The 20877-nt window shown below is 40.5% G+C and overlaps 3 protein-coding genes across 4 annotated transcripts; 2 read left to right on the top strand and 1 right to left on the bottom strand.

Moving 5' to 3' along the window:
• The first annotated feature begins 1402 nt into the window (after window positions 1–1402).
• six5 (SIX homeobox 5) lies at window positions 1403–9985 on the top strand. Of its 2 annotated transcripts, none has more exons than XM_020636102.3 (3): window positions 1403–2383; window positions 4093–5531; window positions 6846–9985. In XM_020636102.3, exons 1-3 carry the CDS (start codon window positions 1617–1619, stop codon window positions 7511–7513), a joined length of 2874 nt encoding a protein of 957 aa, XP_020491758.3. In that variant the 5' UTR covers window positions 1403–1616; the 3' UTR covers window positions 7514–9985. The 2 variants fall into 2 exon arrangements, with proteins under 2 accessions (XP_020491758.3, XP_065816690.1); XM_065960618.1 differs by having other exon boundaries at window positions 1405–2383; window positions 4093–5549.
• A 254-nt stretch (window positions 9986–10239) lies between these two features.
• six9 (SIX homeobox 9) lies at window positions 10240–13529 on the top strand. Its single transcript, XM_020636135.3, has 3 exons — window positions 10240–10790; window positions 11538–11698; window positions 13364–13529. Exons 1-3 carry the CDS (start codon window positions 10395–10397, stop codon window positions 13527–13529), a joined length of 723 nt encoding a protein of 240 aa, XP_020491791.3. The 5' UTR covers window positions 10240–10394.
• A 270-nt stretch (window positions 13530–13799) lies between these two features.
• Window positions 13800–19987, bottom strand: qpctla (glutaminyl-peptide cyclotransferase-like a). The gene is made up of 7 exons (XM_020636106.3): window positions 19187–19987; window positions 17651–17797; window positions 17266–17559; window positions 16742–16903; window positions 14965–15064; window positions 14759–14875; window positions 13800–14657 (listed from the first exon to the last, which is right to left on the bottom strand). Exons 1-7 carry the CDS (start codon window positions 19406–19408, stop codon window positions 14512–14514), a joined length of 1188 nt encoding a protein of 395 aa, XP_020491762.1. The 5' UTR covers window positions 19409–19987; the 3' UTR covers window positions 13800–14511.
• Between the last annotated feature and the right edge of the window lie 890 nt (window positions 19988–20877).

The following is a 20877-nucleotide window of genomic DNA, read 5'->3' as shown; positions in this document are numbered from 1 at the left end:
TGTGTGTGTGTGTGTTTGTGTGTGTGTGTTTGTGTGTGTGTGTGTGTGTGTGTGAGTGTGTAAAAATAAACCTGAAGCCTGCATAAAACTTCTAGTTTGACCTGAAAAGCAGACTCGTCCTGCATGGCTACAAAGTATTAAAGGCTCTATTTTTTAACATCTACATTAAAATGTCTACACTTGCTGATTTAATGTAAAAAAAATAGTATAGTTTGTTATAGTTAGAAATAATTACTTCTTTTTTAGAAACATGATGACATTGATATAATAAGTAGAGTTGTAAAAAATATATAGATTTTCTGATATTGATAAACTAATTATTATCTTGATTCAAAGGCCAGTCTTAAGTCATTAACATGTTTTTACTGAAAAGAAGTGTTTCTTAAGTAAAGATAACAGACTCGAGCATGTATGGGCAGGAAAGAGAAGATCAAAGAAAGGGCGTTACATCCAAACAGCAGGTGGGGAGAGGGGGTGGGTGGGGAGAGAAGACTATAGTGAAGCTTTTAATTCCAATGGTGGCAGAAGAAGATAGAGGTCTGCATACCTGCCTGGCATCATTCACACTTCTCTGCAGAACATGGTCACACACAGTATTTGGTATATACACAAACATGAGGCATTGATAAAATGGATGTTCAAGAATGTTCTGTAGGGAAAAAAAAATCAAATGAAGTCTGCATAAACAAATGCAAAGTGTAACATCCGTGTTGGTGTAAGCTTAATTGTTAGTGGTGGCACTGACAGTATTTGCATTAGAAAACCAGCCGGAAAACTGGTCTTACCAGGACAAACATGGAGAAACTGTTGTGCAAAAGCCTTCCTTAATATCACATAGCCTACTAAATGTGTTTCATTTTGGAAATAGATATGCATTGTTGCCATATCCTGACAAAGCCTATCATGCGTTAAAGTATTTATAGCCTACCTTTGTTAGGTATTTACATGTTATGCTAGTTTCATCTTCCACTTTCCATAGCCTGTAGTGTTATTGTTATTATTATTATCATTAGTAGTATTAATTTAAACACTTAAATACTGCCTACAGTGCATCAGTTATAATCCAGAACAATCTGACAGGGGCCACTCTGGCAGCTAATTTTCACTGTGTCTCATGTTTTCTTATTTCCTCTGACCAATTATATTCAGTGTATTAAAAACAACTCATGTGAAACTTGAAATTATTATTAAAAAGAAAAATGTTGAATCCCTATTAAACAGCGCTTTAATACCGAGGCTTTTGGCTCTGCTTCTAACTGTCTTCACACTTCTTTACTTTTTCATGTTTTATTGCGTCTTCGTTTTCCTCATGTTTGACTGAACATCAGTTTGAGTTGTTTTAAGACAGCTCTAAAATAAGTGCAAGATTGGTTTCAGATGTTTCATATTAAAGCCATTGAACGAGTTTTATTAAACAAGAAATGTGTTAATCTGGTCGGAAAACAACGTTTAGTCTGAGAGTTAGTAAAACGGGAATTTGTTCATATTTGAATAATGTTTTAACATGTGAAAGTTAGCGGTATTAAAGCTTTCTAACAAAGACAGTGTAGTTGGAGAAAGGGGCGGGGTCGCTGGTATTTCACTGGCACATTTACTATTTGGTCGACTGGCGGAGAATGGGAGAGAGAGGGAGGGAGGGAGGAGGAGGAGGAGGAGGAGGAGGAACTAGTGGTGGAAAAAAAAAAGTTAAAGTAAAAATGGCTTCCTTGTCTTTGGAGTCTGCAGAACAATCTGAGAACAGCCCAGACGAGCCGACGGCATCGGAGATCAAAGACGAAACAGATGCAGTGATAATTACGGAAGAGTTGTTCAAAAGTTTCCAAAAGTCAGCTCTGAGTTTCTCCACCGACCAAATATCATGTCTGTGCGAGGCCCTCCTGCAGGCGGGCAATGTGGATCGCCTGTGGAGATTTCTATCCACCATACCTCCTTCGTCCGAGCTGCTACGTGGCAACGAGACCCTGCTGAAGGCCCAGGCACTGGTTGCTTTTCACCGGGAAGAATTCAAGGAGCTGTACGCCTTGCTGGAGAGCCACGACTTCCACCCGTCTAACCATGGGTTCCTGCAGGACCTGTACCTGAAAGCCCGCTACAAGGAGGCGGAGAGGTCCCGGGGCCGCAGCCTGGGCGCAGTGGACAAGTACCGGCTCCGAAAGAAGTTCCCCCTGCCCAAAACCATCTGGGACGGAGAGGAGACCGTGTACTGCTTCAAAGAAAAGTCTCGAAATGCCTTGAAAGAGTGCTACAAGAGCAACAGGTACCCCAATCCGGACGAGAAGAAAAACCTGGCCAAAGTGACTGGACTGTCCCTCACACAGGTCAGCAACTGGTTCAAGAACCGCAGGCAGAGGGACAGGACCCCGTCCGGGACCCACAGCAAAAGGCAAGACGAGCACACCTATTTATTGCAATATTTCAGTTCTAGGAGATATTGAAAAAGTCATTATGTAGACGGAGAGCTGCTCTGAACCTAACTACATTTATTCTTGTAGAAACTATTCATCAGTCTATGTTGTGTTTTGACAACAGGGATCACTCAGTCGAGTCCCTGAACTTACCAGACCAAACCCTCAAGGTAAACAAAGACCTAAGAGCCTGAGCAGAGCAGTATAGAAACAGTACTTAGCCACACATTTAACTACAGAGTAACTTCATTGTTAACAAAGAAAAACCCCTGGATCTGCTTAGGAGACTGACAGAGGAGCTGACTTCTGACAGCAGTGAAGCCACACAGGTCTGAGACAGGAGCATGTTGCTTTGTTATGAAATGTGAGATTCAGGCGCCCACAGTGGCTCAAGTTTCCTGAAACCCTGCACCTCTGCCTGGGCCTGCAGGGTGACCCAGGATAGAGAAAAAGCTCAAACCAGGGAAGGTGGGGGTGGTAAGCAGAGAGAGAGAAACTACTCTTTATGCTTTCACACAGACTGAAATCTCAGAGTTTTACAGCTACTATTTCACAAAGCAATGTGGGAAGAGATAAGAGGCAATACATCAGACTTATCTGATCAGATCTGAGAGTTTGTGGTGGTCTGGCAGGCAGTCTTATCTGGTTGGACAACCAGGGCTGCACATATTCACAAAGTGAAGGACCTAAACAAGTTTCGAATCCAGCATCCTTTCAGCGCTCAGATTGTTTAATACGGATCAACTGTTTTTTATTTGGGCGAGTGAAGATTAACAGAAAAGGATGACAAGGATTAATTATAGTACCCATTGGCTGTTCTCACAAGAGAGAAATCTGTTCAACACTCAAGTTTATTTTCTAAATCGATTCTTGATAATATTATCATGAAAATGTCACTTCTGCCAATCCAATCCAGTCCAAGGGGACTCATAAAATGTAGATTATAATAATCAACTTAATCACCACAGACAGGCAGTGTCTATAAAATGTACTAATTAAACAAGAAAGTATCTCTGCAACAATCCATGTAATCACTTTTTTTATACAGTCATTGAATTATTGAAACATTTTGAATTAATTAAATTATTTTTGTAATATAACATTTTCCATGTACTAATGACATGGGCATGAAACATGAAGATGGTGTAATGATGATAATTGTTTTTCATATAGCTCTCTCAAAAGGTTTTCAATCATAAATGAGTTATTACTGACTTAATGTGTTCTTTAAATCTGTTGCACGTGTAGCCTATTTGAGTTGATGACATTCTTCATGGTGTAAAAAAATAAAGGTAGGTTCTATAATGATTTAAAATCAAAAAACAGATGCTACCCTGCGAGAAGTATCCTGATTGTTTGACTTCAATGTTATGCCTTGAATTCATCAGACTGCTAAATTGTGTAAGTAAGTTATATGTTACATTAGAAAAGAAAATGCCTACCTGTCCAGGCATACCATGTATTTTTTTTTTATCAAATATACTCCCTGGTCAGAATTCAAAAGAAAGATCTGATGGGGTTGGTCCATTTGTGCAATTTTGTCCTTAAAACATAGTTTGAACAGCAAAAGCATTCACTGTTTAGAGGATTTGAAACTTTCAAAGGAAATCAATAATAAGATGAGTACTAATACAGCCCAGCTCCCAACACTTTCCCTTTTTATCTGACAAACTTTTTCTTGTTCCAGTGAGTCTGATGGGAACCACAGCTCTGACGACGAGGTGAGCCCCATGGACGACACTCCTGAAAAACCAGAGGAGGCTTCTGGCTCCACTACCTCCATCATCTCTCTTTCCTCTGTCCCCTGCAACGCGGGAGGCCAGCTGATCCTCAACGGCTCAGGTGGCTTCCTCACGTCCTCTCATCCGTTGCTTCTTAACGGAAACTCTCTCATCTCCAGCAACGGCGCTGGTGTCATCATTAACGGGCTGAGCTTGGCCGATTGCCAAACAGTCACACTGAGTCCTGTTACTAACTCGCCTCTGATACTGAACGGGGCTCAGGTCATAACCAAACCTGCTGTCAGCGTGCAGCATCAAACGGTGTCTATGTCAGAAGAGGTTTCAGCCATTGATGCCAATCTGAGCAGTCTTCCAGCTCTTGTTCTTAACAATAACACCACACCAGCCTCAAACCACCCTTCCATCATCTCTCTTCCCCTCCAAACTAAGACAGGCAGCAACAATGCAGTGGATTTCACAACTGTCTCCAAATCAGAGGACAGCAGCCAGACAGTATCTTCCACCTCTTCATCGTTATCCCCCTCTTCACCAACTCTGTCTTCCCCTGCAAGTCTCCCCTCGCTGGCCTTAACTCAAAGCACCCAACAGCAGGAGTCACTCACCATCCCAGCCTCATTATCCTCCATTGAGCCTCTCTGCAGTCCACAACGGGAGTATGTTATCATAGCATGTTCTGCCTCCCAGTTGAACAGTTCTAGCTCTGTGGTTGTTTCCAGCAGCTCCATGCCTCAGGTCTTCTCTCCGCCCCAGGTTGTGCCTTCCATCCAGGGGATACCGGTATCCCAGCTGGTGCAGCACTCCTCTGGAGCACAGGTGTCCCAGTGCCCCCAGTTGGTCCCGGTTTCCCCCCTTGCCTCGCCAACACCTTATTTCCAAAGCCAGACAGTGAACACAGGCAGCAAACTGGTGCAGCACCAGCAGGAAGTGTCAACATCAACTTCACTTGAAGGGTCCACAACCATAGTCTCCATCTCCCAGCTGCCGCAGAGAACAGCACACCAGCTGGGGAACCAAGCCACAAACTCATCACCTGGCAAAGTCCAGGTCCCACAGGTTATTTCTATCTCTCCCCAGACAAAAGCCTGCACACCAGCACAGTTAGTCTCCCTATCTATGCCCCAGCTTGTCCCAGTCTCCCCAATCCAAACTTCATCCACCATTTCCTACCCCCAAGTGGTTCCTGCCAGTCCGTCTCTCTCCATCCCCTCTGCTGGATTGCCGCTACAGTTCCTGACCTCAGCACCTGCAGCTGCCGGGGTCCCACAGGGTCCTCTGAGGATGAACCAGCTAAGGCCCATCCAGGGTGTGGTTCCTCCAACCAGCATGGCTCCTGGCGTGCAGCTCCTCAACTCTGGGATCATTCAGCTGCCCTCTGCTCCTCCAGGTATACTGAATTCTTCAGGTATGAATCATTCATTGGATTATAATGCATAGATCTATATAGTAAATTCAGCATTGCCAGTACTTTTTACAACTGTAATGACAAGAACTTGGTTTTTGTAGCACCTCAAATCTGAGAATTTAACATTGTTGTAGTAATATGATATCAAACTGAATATGTATAGTTTTAAAGACATGAATTTGGCGTTGTATAGCACAGACGCTCCAAGAGGACATGCGTCCATACCTCTTATTTACTCCATTGTCCTGATAGCGAGTCTTTTCCAGTTGATTTCTTAAGATCCTAACTTGTTGATATCGTATCCCAAGAGTTGCAAAAGTACAAAAGATGTGTGGCATGTCGTGGTCTGGCCCATCACAATGACCAGGTTATTGTTTTATTTCATTAGATCTCAAAAAAGTATCCCCTTATCGAGAAGAAACACGTTTTTGTTATCGTAAGTAAACGAGATGCATTGATCTTTCAAAATGGGAAACCAGCTTAAACCATAAAAAAAAAATAAAAAAATCAGACTTTGAGAAAACAACTGGAAAAACAGAAAAAGGAGTAAATCAAATGTTTGATGCAGGTCCACCTGGTGCTTCCATAGTATAGACCCGTGCTAACCAAAAAGCTGGTACCAAGATAGTTTAGTAAATTTTTTTGTATCATAGATGAGTCAATGGAAGGCTGCAGAGAGAGAGAGGTGTGTGTGTGTGTGTGTGTGTGTGTGTGTGTGTGTGTGTGTGTGTGTGTGTGTGTGTGTGTGTGTGTGTGTGTGTGTGTGTGTGTGTGTGTGTGTGTGTGTGTGTGTGTGTGTGTGTGTGTGTGTGTGTGTGTGTGTGTGTGTGTGTGTGTGTGTGTGTGTGTGTGTGTGTGTGTGTGTGTGTGTGTGTGTGTGTGTGTGTGTGTGTGTGTGTGTGTGTGTGTGTGTGTGTGTGTGTGTGTGTGTGTGAGAAGTGGTGTTCATTAGTAACACAATAACAGCTTATCTTTGATGACATGATACAATAACATGGTCAAAAAACTAAATGAAACTAAGTTCTTACTGAAACCAAAGAGCAACAGTAGAAGATGTGAAAAGGGAATAATTCTGCACACATGATTTTCTTTGTAAAAATATGGAGAAAAAAAACAGACACACATGACTAAGTTTATTGCAGATGTATTTTTTTTCCCCCAACTTTCTTTATTTTACACCAATTCGCTGCGTCTTTGTTTTAAGACAACGAAGAGTTTTCTTGAGGTTCTGCATGTTTGGCTGTTGTTACACAGTATTGATTGTTGTTGTCTGCCTTTTATATATCATTATTATAGGAAACCTTCTCCTTGGTGGAAGCCCTTACCTGAGTGTCCAGCAAGGCAAGCTGATTTTGACCATCCCAGCTGGCATCCAGCTTACAAGTTTACCCCTGAAAACAGTCCCTGAGGCCTCACCCATCTCTGTTAATGGACTGAGTCCCATCCTCACCACCTCCGCCCCGCCGATAACCTCCCATCCCTTAACCACCTGTGCCCCGACCCCCGGCGTCCTCACATCATCTACATTAAACTTCATCAATTCGTCTCCACCGTACTGTGCTTCTGACGCTGGGACACCTGCCACCCCCTCCCCTCACACACTGGACCACTCAGTCACCTCCACAACTCTGAACACACTCACTCCAGAGAGTATGCTAACCCTCAGCCCCATGTACAGCGGAGTGACACCCACCAATCAGCTCTCCCAACCAGCCTGGAGCCCCGTGACCCTCTCCACTTCAGCTGGTCTGACTCTGTTTGACATGCGCAGCAAGGGGGACCTACCTGTAGACCCGGCTTTGTTAGGCCTACCTGGGGGAGAGTCGCTGCTGCTGGGAAGCCCCTCGTCAGAGCAGGATGTGGACGCTAACTCTGCGCTTGGTAATCCAGAGGGTATAGATGGAGACTCCAAGATACTGACTCAGCTCCAGTCTGTCCCTGTGGACGATGAGCTGGGCCTGTAGTCTGTTTACGTTGCTAGTTGGCAACCCAATGTCTCCAAAAACACAAAGCATGAGACACAGTGAGCTACAGAATCTGACGTTTTCTTATATAAGTGATCTAAAGACTTTCAAATTCTTTGATCCGTGAAGACTCACAAAGTCTTTTCACATGTGTGGGTTCTGACATGTACAACAATGATGCTCTCTCAGCAGGGCCATCGTGGTCTTAGCTGGCACTTTTAAGACAAACCCTTTGCAGCTGTACTTTACATTAATCAGGGGCTTACATGTGAAGCCTCTGAGGTTTTTTTTTTTTTTTTTAAACTAAAAGCCGTACTTGCCTTACTAGATTTTTCAGACACAGACCGAAGACTTTACACGGATTATATTGCTCTGACTTCTTACAGGTTCTGATGTTAAAGACTACAGAATATAAAAAAATATATATATATATGCCTCACATCATTTTTGCAGTTCTGAGCACAGCAGACCAAGCTAAGCTGTTAATTAAAAATGAGATTGGTTTCGACCAGTGGTTCTCAACTGGTTGAGCCTCAGGACCCACCAACTACTCCGTCATGAAAAATAGCGACCCAAATTTCTTAGATTTTTCAATCATTCAGATTTATTTAAAGGAAAACTGTGCAGTTTGGACCTCAGACGGTATAAGGTGTGATAGAACAAAGAAACTGAAGGAAACAAACTTGTTAAATAAAAAAGTGCTTCTTGACTTTTTAACAACATTGTTCTTCCAAGCACACATGAGCAACCCACGGAAAATGGCCCCGCGAACCACTTTTGGTTCCCTACCCACCAGTTGAGAACCAATGGTTTAGACTATTTGACAAAGGCAGAGATCTAGATATATATAAGTATTGCTGTTATCTCCTTCATGTTCACAACCTGAAAACAATAATGTAGCAACACTCCAGGAATAAAGTGAAGATGGTATTCTTCACAAATAGAACTGAGGTATGTGAAACCATAGTGACATATAAACTTTAAAGCGACACATCAGTGTTTTTATCGCTACAAGTTACTGAAGTCTGGGTTAAAACATGCACCCAAACTACATTTTATTAGAGAACTGTTTTAAATGTCTTTCTCCCAAAAGTACCAACAAAACAGAGGAAATCAAAGGGTCTCTACTCTATGCAATACATGTTAGGTATTTTATAGGACAATGTGTTTGTGAAATGTGTGTATTCTTGGGAGATGAAAACTGAAGCATGACACTAAATGTTTGCTGTGATCTCACGTAGTGATGTTTGTATCATTGCATCCAAAATATCTGTTTATTATTGTTAAGTGCCTTATTTTAAAGCTTCCAAGTATGTTTGGTTTTGATCAAGTGTGATTTTTTTTTTTCTTCATTTACACATTTAAAAAAAAACATTTTTTTTTTTTTACACCTGACCAAATTTTGACATCAACTTTATACCTGTTATTGAATGTCAACACTTTGTATTCTCTGTTGAAACATAATGTGACCGTTCTGTTTGCATGATCATAGATCTGTCTTCTGTATTTGTATATTTTGCACCTTTCATTGACGATGTTTACGCTGCCTCGCTGTGTTATTTTATGCCAGTGGTGGGACTCACATTGAAATCCTTCCTCCTTGGACCTTTAAGAGTCCTGAACAGAAAAGATAACTCAGAAAACAGGACGCTGATGTCCCGTAAAACACTCCTCATCATGCGAGCCCTCCACTGTCATCTCACAGGTAGAGGTTTAACTTTTGGCCATTAACGGTACATAAAAACTACACTTCAGTGCCGCATCTAGTTAGAATAGTGGCTTTTATGTGTTTTTTTTTTTATTCATATTTTTGTATGTCTTTTTTGTACATTTAATCTATTTAAAGCATGCATTTTCAATCTAGTTTTAACTGAAAGAAAATTGATCCTTCTAGAAAAACACGAATAGGAAGTACTTTGTATTTTCACTTGGAAGGTCACGTTGTTGTTCAGTATAGGTTTGATAGTCTGATGACAGGTGTCAAATCTATTTCGATGGGAAAATGGTTGTACTGAAATACAGTAGATCACCCCCCAGTGAATACATTTTAAGGTCATTTGTTCTTTGGGTAGTTTGTAAAATGGCTTTGACAAATCAATATTAGTCTCAATTTAGCCAATATTTAAACGACTTAGGGGTAAAGGGAAATGTGTCCAATATGTAAATGAAAGTAGCCTTTGTTTATTTGAGCCATTTCATACCAAAGTTTGTTGACATTCAAGCCTCTGTGGGCTTACGCACATTTATACCTGTTTGTTTGTACCCGGGGGTTGTGTCTTTTTACTCCCCCCCTACCTGATACATAAACGTCTCCAGATATCACCAAAGATAATGTTTGTTGTTTGACTTTTTGACAGTTTTGAAAGGGATCATTTGTGTTTGTCATTCAAGATCTTGTTTCTCATTTTTGTATTCAAATGCATTCTATTTTTTATATTTCATAATATTGTAATAAACTACATTTACAAAAGAAAGGTTTGTTGTGTTTTTCCTGGGTCTCTACCGTGAGGACTGGTGCTAATTTGGCAAGTAAATTGTATTCAAATGTAGATTCGTTGTCTCGTGGCTCTCTGTTGGTTCATACAATAGCAAAGGCCGAAAATGTATGTGAACGTGTGCCTGCATGTGTTTGTACAAGACAAGAAGGGATGCATGGTGTGTTGTTTTAACCCCGATGGTTTCAGGTTACCTGTGATTTGATTCTGTCAGGGCATGATGAGAGAAGATGAACACACATTTTCTTTCACTTGTTTATCCACAGATGAGCCACAATGCTCCACAGAGGATTTGTCTCTCTGTAGTTCAGTTTTAAAAGAGAGGTTGTAAGAAGATACTTTCAACACAGATCTCGGTTCAACTTAAGTCTCGAATTTCCACGGCAATGATCTTCACAGCCGAGCAGATAGCTTGTGTGTGCGAGGTTCTACTGCAGAGAGGTAGCATGGATCGCCTCGCTGTCTTCCTCCACACTCTTCCTCCTCCCTCCTGCTCCTCCTCCACTCCTCACCTCTGGGAGCAAGAAAGCATGCTGAAGGCTAAAGCAGCAGTGGCCTTCCACCAAGGCCGCTTCACTGACCTCTACACCATGCTAGAGGGTTTCCCCTTCTCCACACGCAGCCACCCAGTCCTGCAGCAGCTCTGGCTCCAAGCCCACTACATGGAAGCTGAGAGGCAGAGGGGCCGACCCCTGGGAGCTGTAGGGAAGTATCGTCTGAGGAGAAAATTCCCTCTACCACTCACCATCTGGGATGGGGAAGAGACGAGCTACTGCTTCAAAGTAGGCTAAATCTTATCTGTTGATGTATCTTTGATATGCTTTTCACCTTTTATTTGGCCTTCTGGTATATATTTTTTTTTTCAAGTAAAACTTATACTGTAATTGTTCCTGAGGATCAAAGCTACCTCTGATTTCTACTCCACCAAATTACTGGGGTATTTTAGTTGTGGTTAGGCTTTATGCAGATTTAAAATGTAGGCTACATAAAAAAAGATCCTCCGTTGATCAATTATTTTCTATAGCTGTTATAGTGTATTCAAACTTCTCCCCAACCTCTAACTACCTCTGTAACAGACTAAATTAGTCTATAATCTACCTAATAGGCTATCAGCATACCTCTATGAATCGATTTTGAGACTTTTCTACAATTGTTTTTTTTTTTTAATTGTTAGTACATTCTGCAGATGATACTTTACTAATGTTTTATTGATTTTCTTCAACAAATAATTTTAAACTTTAAACATCTTACTGACACCTTTATTTAGCCTATACATCCGGGAGGGAAAGTAAACGTGAGACACTTGCAGGACTTAGTTAGAAGAGTTACTGAAGTTCTTTAGTTAATAACAGTTCATCAGGATATCAATCAATTTAAAACGGCGACACCCATTTTAATGCTATTTAAGAGGAATATTCATCAGTGTTGCATTCTGACTTCATATCCTACTTAGCATAGAACAGTCTTTTTCCCCATGTGCCTTTGTTGTGGTTTAGCTTTGACGTTTTTTTAACACAACTTACTAACAGGAAAAATCACGGAGTACACTCCGGGAATGGTACCGCCATAAACCGTATCCCTCTACCCGGGAGAAGCGGGAGTTGGCAGCGGCCACCGGCCTGACGAGCACACAGGTCAGCAACTGGTTCAAGAACCGCAGGCAGAGGGACCGAGCGACGGACTCTGACGGGTCAGTAACGGGGCCGGAGGAGGGATCGTCTTATCTTGAGATTTATTCTCAGTAGGCTGCCAAGTATGGAAGACGAGATTTGACAAAAGTATAAATAAATAAATGTATAAATAAATACTAGAATAAATAAATAAAATAATGAATAAATAAATAAATAATTAAATGCGTGAATGAATAAATAAAAACTGGTAAATAAATGGGACATAATAATTAAATGTCTTAAATTTATTTCTACATTTATTTATTTCCACATTTATTTATTTCTACATGTATTTATTTCCACATTTATTTATTTCTACATGTATTTATTTCCACATTTATTTATTTCTACATTTATTTATTTCTACATGTATTTATTTCCACATTTATTTATTTCTACATGTATTTATTTCCACATTTATTTATTTCCACATTTATTTATACATGTATTTATTTCCACATTTATTTATTTCCACATTTATTTATTTCTACATTTATTTATTTATTTTTACATTTATTTATTTATACTTTTATTTATTTCCACATTTATTCATTTTTACATTTATTTATTTATACATGTATTTATTTCCACATTTATTTATTTCCACATTTATTTATTTCTACATGTATTTATTTCCACATTTATTTATTTCCGCATTTATTTATTTATACATGTATTTATTTCCACATTTATTTATTTCTACATGTATTTATTTCCACATTTATTTATACATGTATTTATTTCCACATTTATTTATTTCTACATTTATTTATTTATTTTTACATTTATTTATTTATACTTTTATTTATTTCCACATTTATTCATTTTTACATTTATTTATTTATTTTTACATTTATTTATTTATACTTTTGTCAAATCTCATCCTCCATAGCCAAGAGAAGAGCAGGGTCTTAACATAGACTGTAAATATTAAGGGTGTTCAAGTAAGAAAATAATAAGGAGGCATTGACACCGGTTTGCACTGATTTATATGTCATTACTAGCTAACTAATCGCAAACTAATTTTATGAAATGCAAAAACATTTCATGACAAAAAATGTGATCTTACATTCCTTAAATAAATCAATCAATCAATCAATCAATCAATTTTTATTTGTATAGCATCAACTCATAACAAGTGTTATCTCGAGACACTTTACGAAAAGCAGGTAAAACACTTTACTTATTGCTATATTACAAAGATCCGGCCTATCCATCATGAGCACTTTTAGCAAAGCAGCAAAAGTTACAGTGGTAAGAAAAAACTGCCTTATTAAAGGGCAGAAATCTTCGGCCGGATCCCCGGCTCATGACGAAACAGCCTTCACAGGCCTAGACTGCGCCAGGCTTGGAAAGGGAAATAAAGACAATTGTTCCTTGACTGATGAGAAATTTGCTTCTGGTCCCTTTAGTGGTCACACAGAAATATTAAAATGAAAACTGCATGATAGTTTCATTATATTTTAAACAATAATTACTTTTAATGGTCCATTCTGTTTCTGAGCCAGTCCAAAGGTCCAGTTTCCTTCTTTATACTATTGACTGTAAATAATGTATACAGTCTATGCTTTTATACATATAAAAACAGGCCCTCTTGTGGTGTAATAAACACATTATGCAAACTTTTACTGGACATAAAAAGATCATTATTTCTGTTTTCTAATGTGTGTCATCTCTTTATTCAGTTTCAAAGTTTCTTGCTCTGGAGGAACTGAAATCTGCCCTTTGTCTGACCTCGACTCCTCACCTCCTGACAGCCCGATTCTCCAACACTCCTGCCCTGCACCTCCACCCTTGTCTCACCCACCACCACCACCAACTCTGCGTCACATGTGTGGAGGACTCCTTTGAATCGGTCCTTCACCTGTCATGTTTTTTTGTTTTTTTTAACAACCTACAACTCTGAAAGAACATTTTCAGGTCTTTGAAGGTAGTTGAACATATTCTTTACAAAGAAGAGTGTATAACCAAACCATGAATGAGCTGACATTGTTTTAAAACTGGTTTTAGGAAGGATACTGGAATTTTTTTCCCCATATGTGCCCATATGTAGAAGCTACAACAGCTTTTAGTAACTCGTTTTTGTGACCTCCTTAAGTTGCATCAAATTTAAAGACAATATAAATTGAACAATTCTGACTTTATTGAAGTTGTTTTGACAGCGTTTGCAAGCTGTAAATTACCATTTTTGGAGGTTTTTTTTCTTATACAGTATATCCATATAATAAAGCTAGGATTAAATAACAGCAGGTCAAAAATCTAAATGTTCCTATTGACAGATTTTTTTTCACAGATGTGGCGTACCATGTTTTGACCTTTATCACTGTATGAACAGTGTTCACAGCAGCTCCAAGCCTGTCTTTGAGATACATTAGAGCTTGTCAATCATATTCACAGGAGGGAAATAAATGCTAGGATTTTTTTCACAGGAAATAAGTAAAAAATTAAATTCACAGAATCAACTATATAAATTGTTCCTCCACCTCTATAAACTACTTACTCTTGACTGTCTTGTACACATCATAAGCCCATACATGTAGACAGGGGCTTTAACACAGCCCTGATGTGTAACCACGGTGACAGGCAAATCCAGCAGGGCCACAGTCTTTGGTAAAGTTGTTGTTTCATCTACTGAAGTGCCCCGGTTCACTTCATATCACCAGGTTCTTGTTTCTTTATTAACGTCTTAATCAGGTTGTGGTTTTTTTGTTGCACTCATTTGTCATCAGCGTGACTTACAGCCATAGTACTCCAGTATGGGGTAATAAGTAGAGGTCTTTCTGTGATATTTACACATGGACCTTCAGCACAATAAGTTGCCAGTGTTTGGTGTTCAGAAGCCCAGGTATTCTGCCAGAAACACAGCAAGGATCTTGGTCAGGTTTACCACAGTGGGCCGGTGCATGTTCTCCTCTGTGTCGTCCAGCGTATGCCAGAACTGTGGGAAGGGGGTGGCGATGACATGGAGCACAGGGACATCTGTATCGTGGTAAAAAGTGGGGAGAAGGAGAAGGATACTGGTCTTGATAACTCAAACACTGGAATATCTTCTACATTTGATTGTTTGTGTTATCACTCACCTTTGTGAAGGAATGGTATGTGGTCGTCCTGTACGGGGCCGAGGTAAACATCTTTCCTAAAATACGTCTGCTCTGTGGGGTGAGACGTTAGAAACCCCTGACGGTGGAGTCTCTTTTCTGTGAGTGAGGGGTAAAGAGAGGAGTTAGGCTCTACCACACAGGGAGGGATTTTAAATAGTCATAAAGAAGTTACAGCCAGTTCCTACCTGCAGCAATCAGCCGGTCAAACCAGCGTGCCGTGTTATCAAAATGATTTGCAATAAGTGGATCAGGACCACCAAGCAGGTCCAACAGCACAAAGAGGTCCTGGAAGAGAAGTACAAATAGGGAGGTGTGGAGATGGAAATGGCCATTGAAAAAACACAACACATGGAAACAGCGGTCATGTGTAGCCACATGACTGCATGTGACTGAACAGGCAAAGCAGGAGTGGACGGTGAAGAAAAAGAGTTTGGCCTTTTCTCAAAACTTCATCAAAGGGCTGGTCGGTATTTATGTAGATATATATATCTACATAAAGATTTATTTTGTGTGCCTTTATTGTAGAGAAATGACAGTAAATAGAGTCAGGAATCAGAGAGAGTGGGGAATGGCATGCGGGAGAGGGGCCACAGATCGGATTCGAACTCGGGCCGCCTGCCTAGAGAACTAAAACCTCCCCACATGGGTTGCGCACACAAACCACTATGCCACTAGTACCCCCGGGCTGGGCGGTATGGACCACAATTAGGTAAAGGTTGTATTAACACATTGTTTTACAAAAACAACGTGCAGTATAAAGACAGACCAACTTTATCATTTGTGCAACACTGCAAAGACAACAAGCTAGAAGTTGTCTTTATTATAAATGCTTATAAGGGCTCAGATTTCGGCAAGAGCCCATCTGTCGTCTTTTCTTTTGTAATTTTCCCTTCAAGCATAGTGAAAAAAACACATACTGGTTTGCAGATTGTTAAAATTGTGGCTGAAAAAAAAAATCCTACCCAACACTCAACCAATCAGAAGCTTTCTGTGTTACAAGTCCCACCTGTAAGTTATACGCCAAGATAAGGCCATTATTGGGAGCTAAATAATTTACCTGAACCTATAGTCAGTTTATCAAAGGCAACTGTGGGCTTGTTTTTCTGTGAAGCACCGAACAAATGTTGGTAGTGGGGTGTTCATTAGGGCCTGCTTCAAAGTGTAGATTCTTATTTGGGCTTGCTTCCTACAATCTCCTGTCTCTCTCTACTTCAGTCAAAGACACATTTTCCAGTATATCATATTGCATTGCACCATATTGTAAAACAAAAGGTGTGAATACTTAAGGACATATATTTTTTTTACATGTTATAGAAATGCTGCATGAGTCCCGTTGAAACGTCTATTACAAGTTACAGTAAGCATCGTTGCTAACTTGGCAACTTTCTCACTTGATTAAGCAACTTTTCAGACCATTTTTGCAACTTTGCAAAAAAACAAAATGACTAGCAGCATTATTAAGTGGCCTATTCAGACCATTGTAATCCAATGCATTATAAAGCGTTTCATTTGAAATGCATGCAGCTCAGAGTAATCACAGTCCACAGCTCTTTTGCAAAAAGCCTGTGGTCTTGCTTCTTTGATGTGGTTACTTGTTTCCTTTGCAAGACCCAGCAGCACTGCCTTGACCTCCATTTAGACCCTGGTCCCTGTGGTCGAGATGCATTGAGTTCTGCCAAATGTTCCTCGTCTCTGGGGAAATCTCCTGCAGTTGTAAGTGTCTTATAACTAGATACAGACCTATCCCACATTATTCTATTCATAAAAACACAAGGCCAGTCTATAAAGACATGCTAGAACTGTTGCTGTAGTAAAGTTTAAGATGTGCTGGGTTCATGCATTTTGTTAAATTCAGCATCCTCATACATAATTGAGTGTGTCTCCGCTGGATGTGAGCATGTGACAATGGATGCAGTGTGTGTTTGCTGCATAAAGCAAACTTTTTTTTTTTTCCCCTCTCACCACTGCCTGCAGCATGGTGGCGTGTGTGTTTCCTGCAGGATGCGGCGTGTTGGCCATCCGCTCTGCCAGGTGACGGGAGCCATACAGCGAGTCTGTGGCGGTCCATTCTTCAAATGATTCCTCCCCGTCAAAAAACACCAGCTGAAGAGTCACTGGAAGTTTCTAAAAGGGGAAAATGAGCAGAAGGGATCTAATTAAGAGGAATGATGGAATGAAGCTGGTTTCTCTGTCTGCAGTAAAGTTGCAGTGTGTGTCTCTTCAGTAACTACATAAATCACAGCCTCAGGAGAGATACTGCTATTTACAGATGACTGCAGCAAAGAAAACAACGGGCTGGTGTCAGCATTTTCTATCCTATACTGCAGGCAAAGAGGCAGCGGGGTGAAATCAGTATTAGAAAAAAAACAAAGTGTCAGCACCTCAGGCTGTGTGTATTTTTATGAAGTAAAACATGAAAGTATCAAATAAAGGGAAACTAATATTCTCTAAATATCAAGTGCAACCACCAGCTCATAACTACACACCAGCTGTTTAAAGGATCTAAGTTGGGCATCCAGAGAGGTGGCGAGCTCCAGGATCATAGCACACGGCACCGCAGAGTCACTGGCTCCCAGAAACACCCTCTCAGGGGCCCTTGGGTCCGGAGGCAGAGCCTTGGAGTCATAGTGGCATGCCAACAGTAACCTCCGTGGAGCCGAGGGATCCAGAGTGGCGACAATATTTGTGAACGCAACCTGGCCGCGAGGCGTTGCAGACTGGAAAGAGTCAAGGTCTATGGCCCAGCCGGCAGACAGCGAGGCCAGAGTGGAGGTGATGTGCTGAAGCAGAGCAGAGAGGGTAGGTTTAAAAAGAGCGAGGAACCCATTTGTTTAAAATGAGATGAGATGGAAACTAAATATTTACACACACCTGCTGCACGGCCAGGCTGCCTTGTGTCCCCGGGAGCCTCTGGATGAGGATTGGCTTCAGGTGATTCTCCCACAGGCGAGTACCGTCTACCTGAGAGGCCAGGCGGCGGATTTGGGCTGGAGAGCACTTACTGGGTTTGTGGGACAACTGGATGGACAGGAGAGAAGACGATATGATTAAATAGAAAATGTAGGGAGCTAAAACCCCAAAACTACTTAGACAGCAAAGTATGACTAAAGCTCAGAGAACTCTCTCCATGTCACTGTGGTGAGGAGGTTTTTATGTGTTCAAGGTGGCACCTAAAACTTGCTCATAACTGTCATTCTGTTTCTACATGTGGTATTGTAATTTTGTAGTATTCTGTCTTTCTACAGTATCCGTTCCATGTGGTTTCATGGTGAATGAAGGACCACTCGTCTGTTGTTTTTTCCTGAAGTTTCTACCTTTTATTTACCAATGAAACGTTATTTTTTGTGCCCTTGTGTGAATAGAAGGTCTGACGTTGGAGGATTTTATATGTTGCACAAATTGCACTAAGCGGCTTCATAAAAAAGGCCTAAATGTTGTCGGTGAGAGTGTGCACAATTCTATTACTTTCATTTCAGATTTCTGATTTGCCTGTAATTTTTTACAATGTATTCATGTCCAAGATGAAGGAATAACTCTGTTAGTTTTGTCTTACTAACACTTCTCTCTGGTCCAAAAGTATTTAGATTTTAGTTCCTTCAGCTGCAAACTGACCTTTTTTTTTTTTTTTTTTAAGAAATTGTATCAGTCACAGAAGCTTATTACAAACAAAGGAGCCTACAAATCTGTCTGGATCTCGATCTTTAAGCAACACAACCCTCTCCAGTTGTTAAATGTCATTCTGGATCCATCTATAATTATTTCACTCTGGGCCTCTGTATGTCAGTACGTCATAGGAGAGGAGTCCTTCCTCTCTTTTTCTTCAGTTTCTTCAGTAGTTTCCATGTAAGAGTGTTTAAGGAAGTGTTTCACTTTTTCCAATCAAACCAGGCGAAGTGTTTCACATGCTGTACATATGTTGTTCAGTCCCCTGATGTAAATGTGTGATCTGTGGCGTTAGGCCATAAACCTATAGAAAAAAAAAGCAGCAAATCCTCCTCGCTGGATTGAGAGAACTATTGGCATTTTGTCTTCTTGATAATTAATTGCTTAAGAAATAGCAGCTGATAATATTTCTGTCTTTCCACCTATTGATCAATCAATGATTAATTCCTCACCACACATGTGATCAGACCTTTAAATGTTTGTTTACAAATCAAAAGGTAGAGAAACAATACAGCACTGCGAGGGAGAACATGTTGGCACAGAAAATAACAAGGGCTGTACTAGTGCTGCTAAAGAAATCGAGTTTCAATCAAAAATAATCGCGATTATGATTTTTTTTTTTCCATAATAGAGCAGCCGAGACTGACACGTCTCATGAAACAGTGAAACACCATCTGCCTTTGGTTATTATATTCCAGTTAACACTTTGGGCTCCGTACTGAGTTTGCATGTCATTAATCTTACCCTGTCTTTGGTCAGATCTGCTGCTGCTATGCCGTTCACCTGTCCACTGGCGGAGGTGTCGTTGGACAGGTAGATTCCCAGCACCCCCGCCAGTACCAGGGCACCGAGGAGACAGACCAGCAGCACCCGGGCTCTGGGCATCCGCAGCCCCTCACAGCCGGGTAAAGAGCCGCTGTTGTTGCTCTGCTGCAAAGGCTTGTACCGTCGATTGGACCTGGACATGACTTCAGAGACACAGACTGTCTGTGGTGCTTATCGGTGTGTCAGCACAGCTACGTGTACAAGCGGACTTGTGCAGCATGTAGGAGGGAAATCCACACAGGAAGTTGAGGAGTGCGCTGGCTCTGGACCTGCAGCAGACTCGATAACAGGCTGTGTGTGTGTGTGCGTGTGTGTTTGCGTGTGTGTATAGTCCTGTTTCACCATCTTACTCCATCCCCCACATGTAATAGTCTGTATTTTGTGGTCCCGATCTCCGATGCCAGTCTGGGAGCCCGGGTCTTTGAAGGCATGGCTGACCAAAGAGCTTCTTTGATCAAGTTAATCCACTAAACATTACAATTAACACAGACACAGATCAAGTCGCTGCTGCAGTTTAACAAGCCTCTCTTTACCCTGGTTTTACACGAATATGTCTTTTCTTACAACTAATAATGAAAAAGCGGCGACTATTACCCATGTAGCAAACTTGTCACAACTGTTTTCGTGCAGAATCCTTTAAAAAGAAATAGGCACATTTTCCTGCTCTCATACTACAGGACGTCTTCGTGTGTTCTGGTTCTTCTTCTCGGTGCTTTGTTAGCGGTCTGCAAACAGCGTTGTGTTGCATTACCGCCACCAACTGGTAGGAAATGGCGTTACTTCTAGACACTTTTGATGCTTAGTGGTGCGCCACGGTCACCTACTGGACGGGAGTTGTAACTACAACAAACTAACTAACATACACATGATCCCAAATGTAGATTCTTGCAGCGAAGGTAAGGATCATAGACTGTAAAAATAAGGATGAATTGATAGTGGCCTGCAAGTTCTGTAGATGTACTTCACATTTCATGTGACTCTGTCATCCTGCTTTATATATTTCAGAGGCAACATTTTTACCTTTTAATTCCACATTAAGAATCTACTTTCTCATTCTCTCTGTAAATCATTCAGAGCAATATGCCAGATAGGACAGACGAATACATTTTCACATTTTATTTTACTTAACATGTTGTGTTAACTTCTCCCATTAGCCCATCAGAACTAATCTGAAATTTACCAGCAATCACCTTTCACCAATAACAGAATAGAATAGAATAGAATGTCTTTATTGTCATTATACAATTGTACAACAAAATTATTTGGCTTCACTTTAAAGTGCACACACATACAAGCATCCACAGCTAAAAACAACAAAAGAAGAAAATGAAAAAAAGGAACTCTCATTCAGGTAATATGGGCAATGTATGGTAGGAGTTATTTACAGGTAGTAGCATAACAGAATATAAATAGATATTGCAGAAATATAAAATAGATATTGCACAGTATGAGATGTAAATATTGCAGAAATATAAAATGAATATTGCACATTATGAGATGTAAAATATTGCAGAAATATAAAATAAATATTGCACAGTATGAGATGTAAAATATTGCAGAAATATAAAATAAATATTGTACAGTATGAGATGTAAATATTGCAGAAATAT

Source organism: Labrus bergylta, chromosome 11 (assembly GCF_963930695.1).
Source record: "Labrus bergylta chromosome 11, fLabBer1.1, whole genome shotgun sequence".
In the NCBI taxonomy this organism is placed as follows: Eukaryota; Metazoa; Chordata; class Actinopteri; order Labriformes; family Labridae; genus Labrus; species Labrus bergylta.
Note: the sequence above shows the minus strand (reverse complement) of the source record. Positions and strands in the feature narration are given on the sequence as shown.